The 19,686-nt window shown below is 34.6% G+C and overlaps 1 protein-coding gene across 35 annotated transcripts in view; it reads right to left on the bottom strand.

Moving 5' to 3' along the window:
- MYCBP2 (MYC binding protein 2) overlaps positions 1 to 19,686 on the bottom strand; it is a 205,058-nt gene that overhangs the window by 84,033 nt on the left and 101,339 nt on the right. For all 35 annotated transcript variants that reach the window (XR_012671212.1, XR_012671208.1, XR_012671207.1 and 32 more), the window contains 13 exons: positions 18,924 to 19,116; positions 18,023 to 18,297; positions 16,871 to 17,092; positions 14,915 to 15,106; positions 13,593 to 13,799; positions 12,688 to 12,819; positions 11,964 to 12,142; positions 8,876 to 9,018; positions 7,956 to 8,056; positions 6,517 to 6,735; positions 4,858 to 5,083; positions 4,395 to 4,513; positions 1,306 to 1,393 (listed from right to left, as the gene is read on the bottom strand). Coding sequence is in view for 32 of the 35 variants with exons in the window: in XM_075138847.1 (XP_074994948.1) it covers positions 1,306 to 1,393; positions 4,395 to 4,513; positions 4,858 to 5,083; positions 6,517 to 6,735; positions 7,956 to 8,056; positions 8,876 to 9,018; positions 11,964 to 12,142; positions 12,688 to 12,819; positions 13,593 to 13,799; positions 14,915 to 15,106; positions 16,871 to 17,092; positions 18,023 to 18,297; positions 18,924 to 19,116 (2,296 nt within the window). In the remaining 3 variants the exon portion in view is untranslated. The remainder of the gene's footprint in view (positions 1 to 1,305; positions 1,394 to 4,394; positions 4,514 to 4,857; positions 5,084 to 6,516; positions 6,736 to 7,955; positions 8,057 to 8,875; positions 9,019 to 11,963; positions 12,143 to 12,687; positions 12,820 to 13,592; positions 13,800 to 14,914; positions 15,107 to 16,870; positions 17,093 to 18,022; positions 18,298 to 18,923; positions 19,117 to 19,686) is intronic.

Raw genomic sequence — 19,686 nt, 5'->3', positions numbered from 1 at the left:
AACCACTTTTATAGGTGGCTGAGACTGCATAGGTAACTTAACTGCACATTTTATTTCAAGTTTCTTCTATCTGAAAGCATACAAAGCCAATCTAAGGTACCACCTACTTTCCCTTCTTGTTTTAGACACTCAAAAATAGAAAAAAAACCAAAAAAACTCTTTAGAGAGAAGTATGAAGTAGTAGAAAACCTGGGAAATTAAGTTAGAAGTATTTCAATTTCAGCTTCTTTTTTTTGCATAGGGGAACAGCAGAATAAATGGGTGCTAGGAAAGTCAACAAAACTAAGAAGTTAACGCAGCTGTTTGGAGGATAACAGAAGAGGGCACTATTTAAACTATAGAATTGCCTGTACTTTTGAGAGAGAAATACAGATCTACTAGTACAATTGAGGTGCCTATTTACAACACAAAGTAAGAAATCTGCACATTCAAATACACAAGCAAAATACTGGGTTAAAAAATTCAAATCAGGTTTTGTGGTTATAACTGCATACTGATCAATGCCCTCCTGCTCATTAATACACACTTCCAGTCTCATTAACAGTATTTGAGTTCTGGTTTGTGCTCCTAAATTTAAATGATCAAAAAGATATCCTATTATACATTATGAGCCTATTTTTCCTATACACTAATGTTAATTAGGAGAAATGCTATTACACAGAATAGGGCTACATCGTTAGAAAGTTCTAATTTAATCTCCGTATCCATTAATTTTCATAAACTCATATTTTTCCTTACATTTTAAATTGCATTTGGGTAACTGTAAACTTTTATTTGCTGCATCTGCTGTAAAAATATGTAATTTTTTTTGTAATTGTAAGAAAAAAAATTACAGCAGAAATATTTTAGGCTATTAGGTCTACAGATGCAATGGTCACTTTCAGTTTTAAACAAGTAATTTTAAATTTTACAATTCAAGGATGCAGGTATTTTTCATTCAGAAAAGCGTGAAGTGCAGAGAAAAAACAGTGAAAGAGAAATACAAATAAGATACCTGCACATTTGTGAAGTACCACGAGGAAAGTGTAGGACATAGCTCGTACACTGATACACTACCTGTAGATGGGGTGAGTTGGTTCAGATTTAAATGACCAGGTTTCCCTCCTCCCCATACACACATGAAGGGCACAGTGTAAGCAGAAAACAACACCACTTTATTATCTTGTTTGATTAATTCAGTTTTAAGAATCAATTTTGTATGATCATCTCTAACTGAAAGCAACATTAAGACTTAAAGGTAGTATTCATTCAGAAAACCCAAAACAATGATGAAATAACAAAGTATGTTGTTTGAGTAGGACTTACCAATAGGAAGTGCTAGATCTTTCTTCATCAAAGCTGCTGCACATGATCCTCCTAAATTGGCCAATTCTTTCTCCAGCTGAATAATGCCCTTCAAATTGAAACAAATTTAAAAAAAAAATAGTGTCTCAGAAAATAGGATGGTGAATGCATTTCCCTGACACTGCTTTATCCCAAGAGACATTAATTGTGTGTTCCAGTTTGACATTTCCCAGTGATACTGTTCCTGCCAAACAGCTAGACTGTCATGTTTTGCTGTGACACGGGCCAGAGTACCAAATTTTTAGAACAGTTTCAACTAGGTAAGAGTATTAATAAATGGGTTACCATGCTTCTTGTAGCCTAGCAAGATGATAATTGTCTTTTGTCTGTAACGTTAAAGAGAAAAGGGAACTTCCTAATACAAAAAACCTACTGATACATATTTGGATTGCAAAGCAATGCCTCTTCTAAGCTGTACATATATACATACCACATAAGCTCACATTCCCATCTTGTTTAAAGGTAGTATTGTTCATAACTTTTTTTCCTCTTCCCTTTCTCTAGTTGGAGAGGCAAGGACGGAAAAAAGATTCTATAATTTCCCTTTCTCCATCATAAATCCCCAGAGAAGCCCTTGACAGTTTCTCTCTTGTATTCAGACTGGAAAGTTATTTATTCCCATTGACGCTGCTGTTCCAGGGAATGAGAAGACTCCCCCTCCCTCCCACCAGACTTGTAACTAAAAACACATGAGAGTCTTTCCCTCAGTATCGTTCAACCCTGTTTGCAAGGAAAAAAAAAAAAAAAAAGGAACAGACCACGCACACAATTTTCAAATACATGGAGGGAAGGAGGCTGGGTGCAAGGAATGGGGGGAGAGCAGTATGGCTAGGGAGGTGGCAGCTACTTTTTAAACCATAAATGTATCTGATATTTTCCCTTCAACTTGTCCCAGCTACATGCAGGCACAATCTCTTTTAACTTTGCTCACAAAAAGGTGTTGACACTAACACCAATTTTAAGTTTTAAACAAACCTGTGGGTGGTTCAGCACACCTCTGACAGATGCCTCTCATGGAAGGGGGAAAAAAAAAAAACAACAACAAAAAACAGTGGGGGAGATGGAAAACCTCCATCTGATGGATTTTCTAGGCAGACTTACAGAAACTAGCAAAATATAAAGTAGGTAAAAAATCCTTCCCTTGGAAAGAGCCTTCAAAATCAGTAACCTTGGACTTGCCTTGCATTCTCTGAGACTCCCAAGCAGACTGAAAAATCTCCAAAATGCATTTTAAACTAAACCCTTGATAAACTGCATTTTTAGGACTCAAAACAGCAGGTTCTGAAATAGCAAGCAAGTAAAGATGTGAAATGTGGATCAACCCCCCGGACAATTCCCTGCTGTGTGAACATCAGTACCAGAAGGCATATATTTTGTAGATTTAATAATGACCAAAAGCCTTCCTTTTCATTCATCAAAACATAAATCTGTAATTTTTGCAAAAATCCTAGGTTTAAAAAAAGTTTAACAGTTTGGCTACACCCGACTCCTTGATGCACTTGCTCACACTCAATGACATCTTTCAGTTTTTACAGAGACTTCCCTAACAATGAATGTCATTCAATATACTATAGTTAGGTAACGGTACCAGAAGCTTGTCCTTAGGAAGGAAAGGGAATCAGATGTGCAAAAATTAATCCCACTGACTTGAATTAGGTCTTACTGATACTTTGTTCCTTTAAGCTAGAGAAAACACAGTGGTCACCAAAACATACGCTTCTTTTTCTACCGGTGGTAACACTTCAGAAAATTGTCATCGCAAAGTTTCCAAAAGAACGAGAAACTTGCACTGTGTATCCAATTACTTAATTTAAGTTACTTATGGAGGCTTTAGTCCTGAGACACAAGGTAGCTTATACACTGTAAAACTTGCTTTTCTATTTATAGAACTTTAAATCAGAATGTTTGGGCTATAAAAAGTTATGTTTGAAAACAATTACTTGTAACTTTTCTTTAGATTATATAGTTAACATATCAGCTAGCATGTTTTAGCACTGAGTGTTAAACACCTGCCAGCAGCTTTGTAAATGCTTTCAAAAACATTAATGAAGTATATGAATCTGCATCTTCTTTTCTGCTTAAGCAAAAATTATTATTACTCAATCATGGACTAGTTAGATTCTCTACAGGATTTATAAATCTGATTTGCTGCAAGCCAATGAGACCATCATAGCGAATAATCTTATGGTATGTTTTATTATCTGATATGTTATGAAATTCCAAAGAATATCACGTTTTAAAAACCTGAAGACATGATTTAGCTTGAGCAGAATCCAGGAATAAGATGAGGTAAATCTTTTGTGAGGGTTGTAGTGTAAGAAAAAAGCAGACCTTGTGAAGTTCACATGAAGCAATAGGCCCAAAGACTCCCAAAATAAGGGAAGGGCTATTTTTCTGGAATTATTATAAAGCATATTAAGTATTTTCAGTAATCTCTTAAAATAAGCCAAAATAAAGCACTGGCCCAAGGACATGAAGAAATTTTATCTTCCCTTTGCAACAAAGAAACAGCAGTGGAAACAACTCATGTCCTTAAAGACAAGATGAGGTGCCACTGCGCAAAATCTCAGGTAGCCTAAATGAGCACAGCATTTCCAGGGAGTCTGAGAGTTCTGGTATGAGTGAATACTGGAAAAATAATGCAGGTTTGTCACCCCATAATTGGCAGTGACAGTAAAATACGAATCGTTGTGTATCGGAAAGCCCCAATTCTTTGGATTTATGATGGAAGACCAGGTCAGAATTTTAGGAAATTTCATATTCCAGTGACATACTAGATAAAATCATGCTATGTATTTGCAGACTATCACAGTTATTAAAAAAACAAACCAAACAAAAAGCCATCCCAATAACATTCAGATTAAAGAATTCCAAACAAATAATGTCTGTAAGAAAAAAAGTGTTAAAAACTTCTATGAAATTAGCTTTAAAATATTTTGCTAATGTTATTTAGTCAGAAGTGGAAACACAATTCTTTTTAACAAAAAATCTGGCCTTATAGGAGAGAATTAATAGGTGCAGCAATTGTAGCCATTTCACTTCGTTCTTACCTCATCAGATCCTGGACTAAATTCATATCCAATTGCATAACATTTGAAACCATAGAAACAAGCCTTTTCATCCTTCACATAGTCTGATGCAGTCTCCAGAGAAAAAAGAGCTTCATTTCCTTATAGAAGTAAAAGGATACATAGAATAAATAAAAACAAAATTTTAATATTTCTTTTCTTTTTGTATGTTTCTTCTACGTGGGCATATATGAAACCTAGGCTTTATATGTAACATGTAAAGTAAAACCATGAATAACATGCAGATCAACACTTCAAATAAGAAACCTAATATAAACATAATCAACCGAGGTACAACCAACGGCTCATAATGAACTCTTGCCAGCTTGGATGAAGATACTTTTTCAACTTTGTCTTCTAAGATAATTTTGCAGAAAAATCAAACTTTCTTTCATTATTTTAATAATTCACATTACTAGAAATTATTGCTGTATCTATTTATTACCTGGCAACACTAATACCATGGTAGGCCATCCCGAAGATCCAGAGAATTTTTTCAGTTCTATCCATGAATTAAGGTTTTCATGAACAGAAACCTGCTTTGGTCCAAATCCCAGACTCTGTGCAATTCTGACAGGAATTAGTAAACGAAGAACATCCTCTGATTGCGCAGTGCCACACTGAGTGTCAAACTCTATTGTTATCCACCTGACACATTCAGGAAAAGTCACCTAAAACAAAACAATAGTCTAATTATGTGCAAGTTTTGGGGGTTGTTGGGTTTTTTTTACATTTATTTCTTAATTTCCATTTGGTTTTAACTCTTTAGGCTATGAAAGTGATGCAATTATGTAATTCTGTACAGTTGTTTTGATATGCTTTAGATTAACATTAACCTAATTTATTCTTTGAAATTCTTTACACCTTACTGAATTATAATCATGTATTATAACTTATGTTGAGGTTAAGTATTTGTGCTTATGATACCATTTGTGATTGTTTTTAAGAACTCTGCACAGGATCATTAAACAAAACAACCACAGACTACTACAAACATTTAACTCTCCAATACCTTTTCAAATGCAAACTTCAACAAACACATTCAATATTTGTTTTGTGCAATGCTAGAAAAGTACACAGCAGCTGAATCACATTTGTGAATATGGCCTGCAGTACGATAGCATACAGCTACAGAAATTCAAAAGCAGTAACAACTAAGCCTAAGGTGTCAGATGAGCTCCATAAACTTTTAGAACAATAATAAGCATCATTGCATCAGGAAGATCATATAACTACATTTTCTGCAGTGGATGCCTTGCTGTCTCAGAGGACAAGCAAGTAGAATAGTAATTAAGGACCTCCTCCAGCTCTTACTCGATTCCAGGTTTGCTAGCTCTGGATTTACAGTGGTGGAATCAATGCGACTGCAGAACTCACTATTTCAAGAACTGAAACACTGGATTTCTCTCTCAGGCATATAAGTTATGCCTCAGCCCTTTACTCCACTAGAAAGAATACCCTTTCTTTATTGACATTGAGGAAAATCTGGTTTTATTCCAATAGTCATTCATGTAAGGCGGCATGAATCCTACTCAGAGTGACTTAACACAGTTAAGAGGACTTCAGAGACTTCTGCAATGCCAAATCATGGTCCAAGTGAAAGTAATTAATAAAGAATTTAAATTGGCAGATCACCAATAGCCAGCATAGGGATCCCTACACTATAATGCATATTAATTTGACTACAATTGACGTTAAGTATTTTTACAAAGCATTGTTTTAGCATTAGGTAAGAAAGTCTGAGATATGATTAGGTAATGTAAACATAAACACTTCCAACTTCTACAATCTGTACAGTTAGAGACAAGAAACTGTGCATGACAGTAGGAAAATCTAAGACTGAGCAAATTTAGGCACTTACAGCAGATACCTGCATTAGGGGGTTAAAACTACACTAGTTTCCACTATAGTTTTCACTATACTTACTGGACAGATGTTTTTCCCGAAAGCAGTACTGTAATAATATAGGAAACTGTCTCCTATATTAGACAATATGAATTATAACCAATGGCAACAATTTTTCAGATAGTAAATGTTGACGAAACAAAACCCACATGTCAAAATCTTTTAAGAAACTGTATGCGCACTTAGAAACGGTGCTTACCTTATAGTGCGTAACACAGGCAGGTTTATAGGGATGCTCACTTTCTACAACAGCATAGTGATTGGAGGTAGTACAAGCTGAAAGCCCTTGCTCCGGTTGGTTTCCGGTGGTGCTGTCTGTAGATTGATTTGGGTTAAAAGCTGGAGGGGCATATTTCTGATTCAGAATCGCCACAGAAGGAAGTAACTGTTGTACTAGGCCAAAGACCTCAACAGCAACCTGTAATGCAACACCACACATAATAAGGTATTACTTACGACTGGGTGAAAACAATACTCACAAACTTACAATTCTCTACAAGGGCTGTTTTGGGTATTCTCAGCATATCACTACCACAACTCATTCAGTCATTTTCCAATTCTGCATGTACACCATCCTGACAGAAAAAGCATCACTACATTAATCTCAAATAGTCCTCTTAGAAACTTGCGAAAACTGAAACAAAAATCTGTACACAACTGTGAGACACCTTCACTAAAACACCTTCTCTAACACTAAAAAGCTGTAACATTAACAAACAATAAGCATGAGTTGAGAGAAAGCATGACATATTGAAGTCATAGTCCAGTTATACTTTGTTTTATTACAACATTAATATTGTTTTTTTTTCAAATATTCAACGTATTTTAATGCATGTAGTGTTAAGCACCGCATTGTTCTCTGTAATCTTTACGACATTTTTAAAGGAGAGGAACACTTCTAAAGCAAAACACTTGGTTCTAAATTCCAGTTCATCACAGTAACAAGATAACTAAAATTTGAAACTATTTTTAATGAAATGAATCTGCTAGATATTAAGTGGCCAGTCCTTTTTCCTCCCCCTTTAAAGAGAAGTTAGAAGAGAGGTTACAGTTCATGAAAAAGCAATAAAAGGCAATAGTGTCTACCAGCTAAGGATTAATAACATTTGTAAATCTAATAATAGATTTCAAGAGTGTTCAAGACCAGGCACATGGAAAATGCTCTGCCACTGAAAAGTAATGATATTTTTATTTATAGCTGACATCTTCCAATCTCTAAAATTGATACAAATAATCTTAATGGGCAGCTATCGCTGCTTTGGATATTTTTGTAAAAATAGGATTTACATAATATAAAAACCATTTCATCCCACCAATATTCACCAATGGGTCATACATCCAGATCCTTCTAACTTTTTGTCTTTTCCTACTGTTAAAGCCTGTCATCTTTCCCTCTGCTTCCTTAAGGTATTTTTTTCATAATGTCTTCAATGTCAGTCAAAAAAAAAAAAGCCATTTTTAAAACACGATGTTTTTAAAATTCTTGACTCTTGGAAAATTCATGATGAGTCATGTGGTCAAATATAAACCATTAATTCATAAAATCATAAGAAATAAACATGTTCAGATTTTCAAAGTAAACCTTTTCCTTGTATAACATCCTTAAATTTCTTCAGTAATTTCTATTGAGGAGCATACCTTGGGAATAGCTGCCGCTACTGGTCCTATGTAGGCTATTATGAGAGGAAGCAGCATTGAAAACAGACTGGAAGAGCTGAGTAGTTCTGGAATGTCTTCAGCTAAACAAAGATAATTACAATACAGGTATTATTAATAAATGTACCATGGTTCAAAACACATCTTATTTTTCTGGTTTGCTTCTTATGAGTTAAACTTCTAGTTTCTACAGTAGTTTTTATTTCAAATTATTTTCATTATCTAGGCATCGGCAAATTCTAAATCTGCAAAGTCCACCTGAGATAAACATGCCATTATACACAGTTCTCTGTTAAAAAATTTCCTCCTCTTAGAGCATAATTTTGTTGCATTCTTTGCCATTTTGTGAAACTGTGTTCATACTTTCTATGGCATAAAAGCTAGCACAAGCTCCTCCCAGCCCTCCAAATCAATTTTTATAGTACTATGCAATATTCTGGATATTTTGACTAGAATGGCTGAAGATGGTAGCTTAAAACCATTCAGGTTTTAAGGCCCACATCTGCATTTCTCAAAAATGGATGTTTAGGTGCTTATAAATGCATTACATTCATCAGTCTTTCTGATTACCACCATTCTGCAAAACATGCAATAAAATTTGGAACTGACCCATCATAGCATATCTTTTGGAAATAAAGAATCTTATCAGCTTTAATATGATACTTGCTAAATTGATGAGCAAATTTATACGAGGTATCAGTCTATGATATCTCAAGTGCAACTCAATGACTTAGAAAGTTACTCACAGTTTGATACCTACAGTAATGATAGGTTAGAAAAATATGCTTTGGAAAGCAAAAGAGAAATACCACAATATCACTGAAATTCTACTATTATCTCTTGCTATCAAAGAAAGAAGCTTTGAAAAGTAAATTTTGAAAGTCAATTTTCAAAAGCCTTACCATCTACAGCAAGAGCCCTGTGCAACAGGTCTTTGGCTGCTCGTACAACAGCGCTCACAACAGAAAGAGCCCTGCTACAATTTTTATCTTCTTCATTAGCTTTGTTCAAAAGCTGTGATTGCAGATCTCCATCATACTCACTCCTGGATGGTGGATTAAGTTAAAGTTAGTTCACAAAAGACAACATTATATTAAAATAACATGACTGACTGATTTTTGGCATAGAGTAAGTAAAACAATTATTTTATGATAAAGCAATAAAGGAAACAATCAAAGAAACCACAGAGAATATTTTGGAGGCAATGCCTCAGTGTTAGCAGTTTGCAATCAGTTTATTTTTATTTGGCAGAAAATATGAAAAGCATGTTTCTGAAATGTTTATTTTGACTAGATGCCTTTCAAACTACAGAAATGTATTAATTGCTATGCTCTTCCAAGCCCAACCACCTATCTTGATAAAAATAGAATAATACTAAATGCATCACAGAAACGAGTAAAACTCTTTCAATGGATATTTCTGCAGTATCATAAGAGGGAAAAAGATTCTCTCTCCTCATTCTAAAGATTAATTTTGGTTTTGAAATACAACCTTAGGCTTACCCTTAACAAATAGTTTTTTCTTTGAAATCCACTCTGTATGTCAAATTAGGTTCTCCTAAACAACATTATGCACAAAACTATTTCAATAAGGTATATAAAAGATCTGGTTTGATTTGCTTTTTCAAAGCAGCCTAAAGATAACCATAAACTAATTCAAGCTCTCAACATGATATGGATTCAGCCTTGGCATAGACAACCAAAACCACTTAGTCAACACGTAAAGCAAAGTTTCCCATTCTCTTTTGGATTTCTTATGTTTGTCCAGAAAGATTTGATCTTTCAAAACATCATTCCAGACCATTAAGATTCCAGGACTGGCACCTCAGAATGCTCGAAAACTTTACTTGGAGCAGTTCAGTGCACACAAGGATACCTATCCTTCTCTATGACTTAAATTAACCACTCTTACAAAAAGATTTTTTTTCTGTCAATGTGTCCTAGAATTGTAGTTTTGCTGCCAGCCTCAAGCCTTTTAAATTTAAATTTGCTAGTGACTGACAGTGGGTGCAATTCCAACTGGGTACAGTTCCAACAAATCCTTCCAAAGCATTTCTGCCCTAATCAGAAGTGCATTAACATACTTCTTTTGGTATGGTCTTTCTTGGCATTTGCATAAGCAACAATTCTATTTGTATTTGAGCATCCCTCAAACAAAATCGAGTGTGAATCTTACAAGTTCTGTTCTATAACAGCTGACTGAACATTTGTTCCTTTACTGTAGGCAAACCAAACCCTCAATCATTATAGATCAAACTGGGAATCCTCAAATTGACTAAGTTCATAACTACAGTCATTCATCAGATAACATTTAGGTTCTTGTTGTCCAAGCAAACTTCAAAAGACATTGTGATTACAGGCAGCAGTCTGCAAATTTTCCAAACAAAACTTAATTTATTCTGTAACAATTCTGAGTTGTGCCATTACAGTCCTTCAAAAGCTTCTTAGAATTTTATCACAGTTGAAACAAAAAAACCTGAGACTCTTCTGATCTGAAGACAGCACCTTGGTATGTTTTTTTTGCCATATGTTAGCTTATTATTAAGCTAGAACGCCTTGAAGCTTCCATTTACTGAAGTTTTATGTCCTTTGCTTTTCTGAAATAAAAGAAATTGTTATTTCTTCTTTATTCCCTCTTTTGCTTATAAAAAAGCAGAAATTCTAGGAGTGGGAATAAATGTTTTCCTTGTCTTCTTTCCTCCTTCTTCATATCATAAATACGATGCTTTGTATTTATGATACATCATAATAGAATTCTTCCAAGTGCTGGAGGAATTCCCTAAACACAGAGGTCCAAGATTCCAGGAGACTAAATCAACGTAAGTATCATGATATGCACCACTGTAATTCCATTCTTTGATAAGCAATTACTGTTACTACTAACAAGCTGGATCGTTGAGTCTTTGAGTACAGCCGATCTCATGTTTTAAAAGAGTTTAGAACTATCCCGTATCTTCAAATATACTGTTGTTATAATTTTGCTGGCAACTTTATTTCTTCATAGTTCAGCTCCTTTAAAACTTTCTTAAGAGCAACATGTTCTTGTGATTGCTAGTCCAAAACATGTCATTTGTTGTAGCATTACTTATTTTATCCTCTTCATCTTTTATTAGGTAGGTATATCTTGCACATAATTAAATATCAAAGTAAATTACTATTCCTTGCTCCTTTTACTTCTTGGATCTACTGTTGATCAGCCTTTTACCACAAAAATTGAGATTTGAGTAAAAGGCATGACACATTTTTTTGCTGTACAGATACTGGTAGTAATTCATATATTCAGGTGCTGCCACATTTTGAAAATCATGTCTTCATGCATATCAGGGTAAGCACCTCAAAAATGAAAGCAATGCTTTCTGCAAAAGCATTACCTTAAGTGAATTCCTACTATCATCCTAAAAGGCTAAAATAAAGCTTCCCTGCAGGATAGTCAGATGCTTCGGTTGATTTTCTTCGGGCAGTTGCAATTTCTCTTTCTATACCTTTTAACTCTACAGTAAAAGAGGAGACAGTTCCTACATGAACAGAACTTGCTTCACTACGTGTTGCAATCCTTTCTGGCAACAGAGGAAGGAACTGAACAAAATCAGAGAGAGAAACATTCCAGTGAGTAGTCTCTCAAAAATCTCTTAGGTTATAGAAAAAACAGAGATTGAAGTATTGCATCTTACCAGTCTCGCATATTACAGCTTTAAAGCAGTAGACAACGGACCTTGTAAGAGAGGTCAACCATCAAATTATTTGCCAAGTCAAAAAAAAAAAGAGAATCTAAAACAAGTCTAGAAGAGGCACCAGTACAACTGGTGTCCTGAAAACTGTCTTCACTAAATAACTTAAGTCTGAAACTACACTGGAAGAACACAATATTGCTGTTAAAGAAGCTCTTTCCTCAAACACACTCCAGATGTATTTACTTCTGTTACTTCTCAAAAATACACGCGGTATAATAGCACTATGATGGTTTTATTCACGGTCACGACAACACACAAACCTGTAATAAAGAATCTGTGGAATTTGTCCTCGCGTTTGGTTTGTGCCATTACTGCTCAGACTACATGTACTAAATGTAAATGTTACACCATCTGGACACTGAACTGTAGTCATTCCTCCATCTCCATTGGCAGTCCGGCTTCCATAATTCCTCAAGCGAACTGCGTATTTCACATTTTCCTTAAAAAGGAGAGCCAAAAACAGTACGCAGCATAAAACAAGTATGTAAGTTAGGCTTCACAGCACTATGAAAGCTATTATTTTACATTAATACTGGAGAGTCTGAAAAGTCCTTCAAAGCACTCGACAAATGAAATTAACTGAAAAAGATTCAGCATTTAAAGAAAGCAAAAGGTGTTCCTTGTTCCCAAACTATGGACCATGACTTAAGTAAAATATTACTTCTAATTACTTTAAGAGTGACCAGGTACCCAAGAAAATTAACTACCAAATTGCACACAAAAAAGTTGCACATTCAAGAATATTCTAAATTACTAAGCGACTACAATCTATCTTATGCTATTATAAAAAATAAGACTTAATTTCTTTTTGCTGCTGGGATTTGAAATTTTCAGTTACAGGTTGAAACTGAAAATTTGTAAAGCAAATATGTCAAGATTAATTTATAAATGCGTACACAAAAAACCAATTTACGTTGAACATTCTGATGTTTGTTATCTAAAGAAGTCATATGAAACCTACAGATGTTCACTTCTTTTATTTACCTTCAGTGGCACAACTTTGTCAAGTCTGATTTCAGCTATATCACTGGGAGAATCATCTGTGGTATAAGTTCCTTTAACCAACTCTAAAGATGTCCACCTATGAGAATGAGTTGAATCTCCAGTATGATCACTCTGATTCAAGGAAACAAAGTCATTTTAATACATTTATAATGTAAACACATGACACGTTCATGCAATTGTTCAAGTTACATTTTCTTGCATAAATTGTTACACACAGCATTACAAATAAAACAAAGCTGAAAAACCTGTTCAGAGTCAACAGTAAAACCTTTCTGCTAAAAAGGAAATTACTGAGCAGAGAGGTTAATTTCCCATAGCAACCTATGCTTGCCCTTTGGAAGAGATTAGAACAAGACCGTTAAAGTGAACAACGGGGTATAAAAGAACAGAGGTTTTTCTTCATTACAAGAACAAACAATACAGTTTTATGCTTCCTCTAGGAAAGTATTCAACAACACATGAAACATCTGTAGCTATAGCCTGACCATGCTGGTAGGCTACCCCTTTTTTCAATTTTTGGTTTAAAACGTTTTAACTTGGTCTCCTTTATTTCATATTTTCCTTTGCAGTTTACAGAGAGATAACAGGTACTAATTTATCTCTAACTCCAGGAAGTGAAAAGCCCACTATACTTCAAATATTATTTTTACTAAAGTAAGATTTCAAGACCATAACCAAGATAAAGACCTTACTGGATATGGTACGTAGCTTGCAATACCACAAAAATTACCACCACAAGCAAACCAAAAAACCCTACTACCAGTGCACTATTTTACTGGTAGCCTAGACTGTATAAGAATATTACAATATTACTTTGAAAAACATACTATGAAAAACTCTGAAGTTACTTTTGTTCAAATTATTTTCTCAAATGCAGTACTTACATCATCAACTAATACCTCCAACTCATACTCATGAATTCCTCCTCCACCATAAACAGAAAATCCTACTACAACTACACCAGGTTTGTCGACAGAGAAACATATTGCATCAGGGGATCCATTCCCAGTATTCCAGCTTCTTCCCTGACTTGTTTTAGTGAATCGGTTTGGAGTGGATTTGACAGAATGGAGAGAGTTCAGCCCATCAACCTGTAGAAAGTTAAATACAAGCACCAGAAAACGTTAACTGCTAAATGTTAGACAACTTTAATAAAGCAAAGTTAAGCAAATTAAATTACCAGATTTTCAAAGTAAATTTTAGAAGTCAACCGATAAGACATTGAAGATGCCACTACTGGGGCTCCTATTCAAAATCGACTAAAAAGAAAAAAAGAATATATAATTTTTGCTAATTGGAAATTAACTAGGAATAATTAGGAATCCGATTCCTAATTTTTTCAAGTATTTAAATATATATTTTATAGGATGAATTAGCACAAAATATAGCTTAACTGTGCTTCAAGAAGAGTTAGGTACTTCTGCCTTAAGTAAGATCAAGATTAAGAGAGGACAGATACAGATCTTGCGTAATAATAAAAACATCTTTAATCAAGATGTTATCAAAAGCTCGGTTCTTTCTGTGAAACAAGTCTGCTGATAGTACAGAGACAGTGTCATCCCTTTAATAAAATCAAATAAATTTCCATCATTTAATGACCTGATAGCTTCATTAAAGGGAGGCTATCATACTGTGTGTGATTATGAATCTCTGGATTTTAAGAAGTTGAACTTAGTACCACGCTCAATTTCAAATACTAAGCAAATAAACTGGAAAAAGTCTAATGATATAGACAAATATAATACACATATTATATAATATTGAATATATAAAGGAAGATATGTGTAAGGAGTATCTTACATAGAAAGGAAGAACACACAAGGCATAAAGAAAACACATTATGAGGCACAGAGATATTCAGGCATGTGGCACTGCCTCCAGTGAGCACCGAACAAATACATTTTGAGTGTATACATGCAGAGACATGCATGCAAAAAGAGAAGTACTCAAAAGAAAATTGTCATTTTGTAAACAATTTGCAGTATTCTGCAGCCATAATGAAGTTGCTAATTATCAACAGTACTTCCTTAATACAGTGAAGAAATGCTTTTAAATTTATGTTAAAGATCTGAAAGCTACTGAGAACTGAGAATTCCAGTATCTGTGAAAGATCTGCACATCTATATAATTCCCGCCACAGCCTGTATCACATTCATAATATACTTGTCCCGAAAGACTTCTAGCAATGATTTTATAGAAGCTTTACCTCAGATCCTAATGCTGATGCTGTAAGCTCACTCACAATACTAGCAAGCAACCCACAAGTGTTAGAAACCAGATGTGAAGAGAAAAGTTCATTTTCTCTTCTAAGGCTGTTCCGTACTGGTAAAACAACAATGACCAACATCTTTTCCAGCACTTCCCGAAAGCTTGTCATCCCTGAAACATTTTCTTCGCTCTGCATTATGAAGAGAAAAATGACATTGTTCTTACTTTAAAAAAAAGCCCACATTAATTTTCACATATTATAAGCATTAGGTAATTGAAAAATCCATCACTTCTTAAAAATAAGTAATGTCTAGAGGGTTAAAAAAAAAAATTCTCAAAGCTATCATAGTATGTATTCCTTTGTTAAAAAACCGATTAATATTCTAATTTCCAGAATGAGGTAGTATCGATTTTGTTTATTGCATTGAAAAGATATATAGGTGTCTTTCTCAGGAGAGAGCTTTTCTTATAGCCCTCCTTACCATACTATCTATAAAGCATACAACAGATACATAGCTACCTATGGAACTCTTCATATCATTGTCTTCCCCATTGTCTAAAAAGAAACTCAGAAGCTTTTTGGCTTTGATGTTAGTGAAGAGAATCTTCGCTGCCAACAGGTAAGATAAAACCAGTGGTGGAATGCTTAGAAAAACAGTTGTTACTTTACTGAATGAAGACTGTGAAACAAATCTAAGCTTAGGCATCTACTGTGTCTTCTACATAGCAGTGACATCCACTGTTTTTCAAAACAGTTATCCATACTAAAGTCATTCCCAATAAGGAAAAATAAAATCAGTTCTACTGACAGAAATCAAAGGTTTGTCTTTCTCACCATTTTGTCTCACAAAAATATCCAAGTAGTGAACCAATAGGGAAAACAATCAGGTCAAGCAAACCTGTACAGATACCTGCACAGAACTCTTTCTATCTTTAGCAGTTAAGAGGCAGCTGTACCCAAGGCTGAAATACTACCATTGCATTTGATAGCTTTTGGTGATTTTTTTTTCTTCATGAATATGTGCAGGTGCTTTCTAAGTCTGTGAAAGCTTTTAGCATAATAATGGCCTACAGGAATATGTTCCACAGCTTAACTGTGTATTTTATGAAGAACAGCAATCTTTTGGACTTACCTTTTACTAAGGTCTCTGGTTGCTCAAAACTTTTGGTATTGGAAGACTCAACAATTATCCTTTATTTACCTTTCATGCATCATTCACAATTTCATAAGATCTTACCCCTCTTGTCTTCTAAAGTGAAGAATACTATTTAGTAGTCCCATATCTTTGATTATCATCTTTACCCTTTTCATTCCTGTAAATCTATTCTGGAATAACAGAACTGCAAAAATACAGCATTCGAGAGCCCTTGGTTAGGAAATTGTTTAATAACCTTTGATAGAATTATATGAACTGGGCTTCCCTTGTCTACCTGTTTGTTGACTCCTTTAAAAACTCCAGTTTGAGACATGGCTTTTTATTAACAAAGCTGCGTTGACTCTTCCTCAGAACAGTCAATTTATCCACATGTTCATTCTTGTGATCACATGAAAATGCTGAAAAATGGTTGCAGAAAACACTATGCAATGGAAGACAACTCAATAAACTATATTTCTGCCAATTTAATATTCCAAAATAAGTAAGAATAATTTTTGCTCAGACATTCTCCGAACAAGAAATAATTGGAATATTTCAAGATGAAAATTGGATAAAATAATAAGGTTCTGAAACAAGCCTTCTAGAAAGAAAACACTCAGAAAAATTCAGCTACATCCTTATAAAACTAAAACTTCAACTTACATAACTGTGTCGCGAATGAGTGGTTTAGAAGCCGCTTAAAGAATCATCGTCAAAGAAATTGACGATCAAGAAAGGTGGGGTATGAATGCACCACCACAATCTGTTTTTTGTTGCAAAGTAAAACAAGTTGTTAAATTTTTAGAATATATCCTAACCTGACTAAGTTTTTCCATGTGTGCAACCAAGAGAGGAAAACGATGGGCCAGAGCAGAGTCATTCTCAGTGCTGACTTGTTTGACCATTGATCGCAGCAACACCTCTCCATCATAAGCAATCGGAAAGATAGACGTCAGTTTTACTGAAGTATGGCAGAGAGCAGACATAACAGCAGCAAGAAGCCGGCTACTGGAGGTTTTGAAGTTTGCTTCCTGGATGTCCTAAAAACATAAAAAGAAATTAATAGAATGGCACTGTTGTATTCAAAGTAAATGAGGGAAAAGCTACTTTTTTGAAAGGGACTTTCCAGTTTTATAGTAATTATAAAAATAATTTAGATAAAGAATTTCATATATTGTGAGCTTTCCTGTGAATTTTACATTACCTCCTCTCATGAGCTTCCATTTAGATCTTTTAAATTGGAGTAATTAAAATTTGTTGGTTGACATGTTTTAAAATAATAAACCCATTTATGGCACCCTTTGAAGACAAAGCACTTATTATAATTAATCAAACAATTTAATTAGAATAATATATTAAGAACTGATTCTTCCTTGAATTTTTATATGCTAAATGAATTTTCATGAAAAGAAGCAAATTGCTTGCATCTCACCACAATCAATGCAAGCAAGCAACTACACTGTTAAGAAGTGGGATGTTCATTCACAATAAGCAAGATACTTAGAAGACAGTTGTTGATTATGGAATAATATCGCCATCTTCTCAATGTGCTTTGCTGGATCAGACCACTGTTATAACATTTAATAATGAGAAATTACTCAAGTATTAGTTATGAGTATAATAAAAAAGCCACATGTATGCTCCAAAGGAACATGCAGCGAGAGTAATCACATATAAGGCACGGCCTCAACACTGAAAAAGCAGGTGCTGACAGTTACCAGCACCACAAATTTTCCTCACTGTCCCAGAGAGAAGTTCCTAGGCTCTTGTTGAACTTGGACACTTTAAAAAAAAAAAAAAAAGGGCAAAACCCAAAACCAAATTATTAAAAAAACCAAACGACAGCAGAATTCAAGTTGCAAACCAGGATAAACACAAAAAAGGAATAAAGGTTTTAAATACCACTTGGCTTCTCTTTGAGCAAAAGGGCAAGCGAAGTTGTAATATTTACTTGTGCCATTTTAATGTACCTGATCCAAACAATTCAGCAAGTCACAAAGACATGCCCACTGGAGAGCTGGTGTTGGATAAAATGAATGAAAGCAAGCTGTGAATGTATTATGGCATTCCTGAAGAACGGCTTCTAAAAGACTCAGGGGCTGACTGAGATATCCTTGTGGATCATTGTCCAACTTCACCATGCAATGATCAACTCCTTCAGATAAAATTTTTCTCAGCAAGGTCCTAGTTTTTCCAATGCAATCTGCTAGTTTGCTGGTTTCTTCTACAACTGCCTTAGCTGTAGCTGGAGGGTTACACAAAGAGGAACATTAAATGTACAGTAAGTTAAACATTTTCATATAAAAATGCACATTTTACACGCAAATAAAACAACTAGAATTTAGCAACATTGATGAATCCCCATTCAGAGAAGTTAATTTCAAAATCAAAAGAGTGAAGGGTGTTAAACTACTTCGAAGAAACCTGAACATCAAAAACTTCCAATTTTCCAGTCTTTCACAATATATGCTGCATTTTAATATGAGCATTGTTAAACTACAGGCATGAAAAACAGATACCGTCTTTCAAATTTCAGTTGTGCTCACTACCAAAGCAGCTACTATGTACAGAAACGGGAAAAAAGAAGATACAAAATAGTCCGAAAGAACTCAACTGTAAAGCCAAACAACTAATTAACTTTAAAATAGACATGAGTTACAGCGTATACATGTGATGCTGGACGCTTGGTTATGCAGATCGTTGCAAATATCCCATTTCTGACAGTAAGTCTCTTAATTGCTCCAATAAGCCCATCTGTATAAGCAATTTCATCTAATAGCATACCCTACATGAATACTTAGATCAACTTTTGAATGTCCTGTAGATTATTATTTGCTGATAAATATGAAACAAGTGAATTAAGAGGAATACCTGATATTGGATATATTTCACAGGTGTAGACCCTCAGCAACCTCAGGCAACAAGTACCCACAAAACGCAACCTTTCCAAATCCAAAAGAGTAGCAGTGTATTGGAATCCTTTAAGTCCACGAAGTTCTTCAACTCCCAGCACCAGTGTTGTCCAGCTCCAATGAAGAATGCTCAATAAAGATTCAAAGCATTCCTATTTCAGGGTATGAAGGAAAAACAGATTTTGTGTTAAAAACAAAAAGTGAATTTTCAGCATCAGAATAAGATGAAAAGCAAATAGCATCTATATCCATGTTTATTATTAAAAGATATTTTGTGTCTATACACATCTACCATACAACACAAATTCTATTTGCTTGAGAATAAAAAGAGCACTAAGAATGTAGGGAATACCTCACTGTAATATCATGCTAAAAGCAATTCATAACATGGTATAATATTACATGTGTGGAAGTCTCTCAGTTATTTAAGAACTAACAACTGTTTGTATTCACCTGTAATACAGATTTTTCAATAAATTTTACTTGCTTCGTCTGCATATGAATAGTGTAATACCTACTTTTAACAGAATACATTCTTGCCATAACAGTAAAGACTTACCAGGTCTGTCTTTGCTTTGTTTTTAAACAATTATGATCTGCAGGATCATGGGAACTATATCACATTTACAGTACTTGAAAGGTCAACAGAAGCACATGATAGGCCACAAGAAATCTGAGGATTTAAAAAGTTTTGTTTGTCCAAAAATTTGTTTCTACCGTTA

This window comes from Calonectris borealis, chromosome 1 (genome assembly GCF_964195595.1).
Source record: "Calonectris borealis chromosome 1, bCalBor7.hap1.2, whole genome shotgun sequence".
Lineage (NCBI taxonomy): Eukaryota > Metazoa > Chordata > Aves > Procellariiformes > Procellariidae > Calonectris > Calonectris borealis.
Note: the sequence above shows the minus strand (reverse complement) of the source record. Positions and strands in the feature narration are given on the sequence as shown.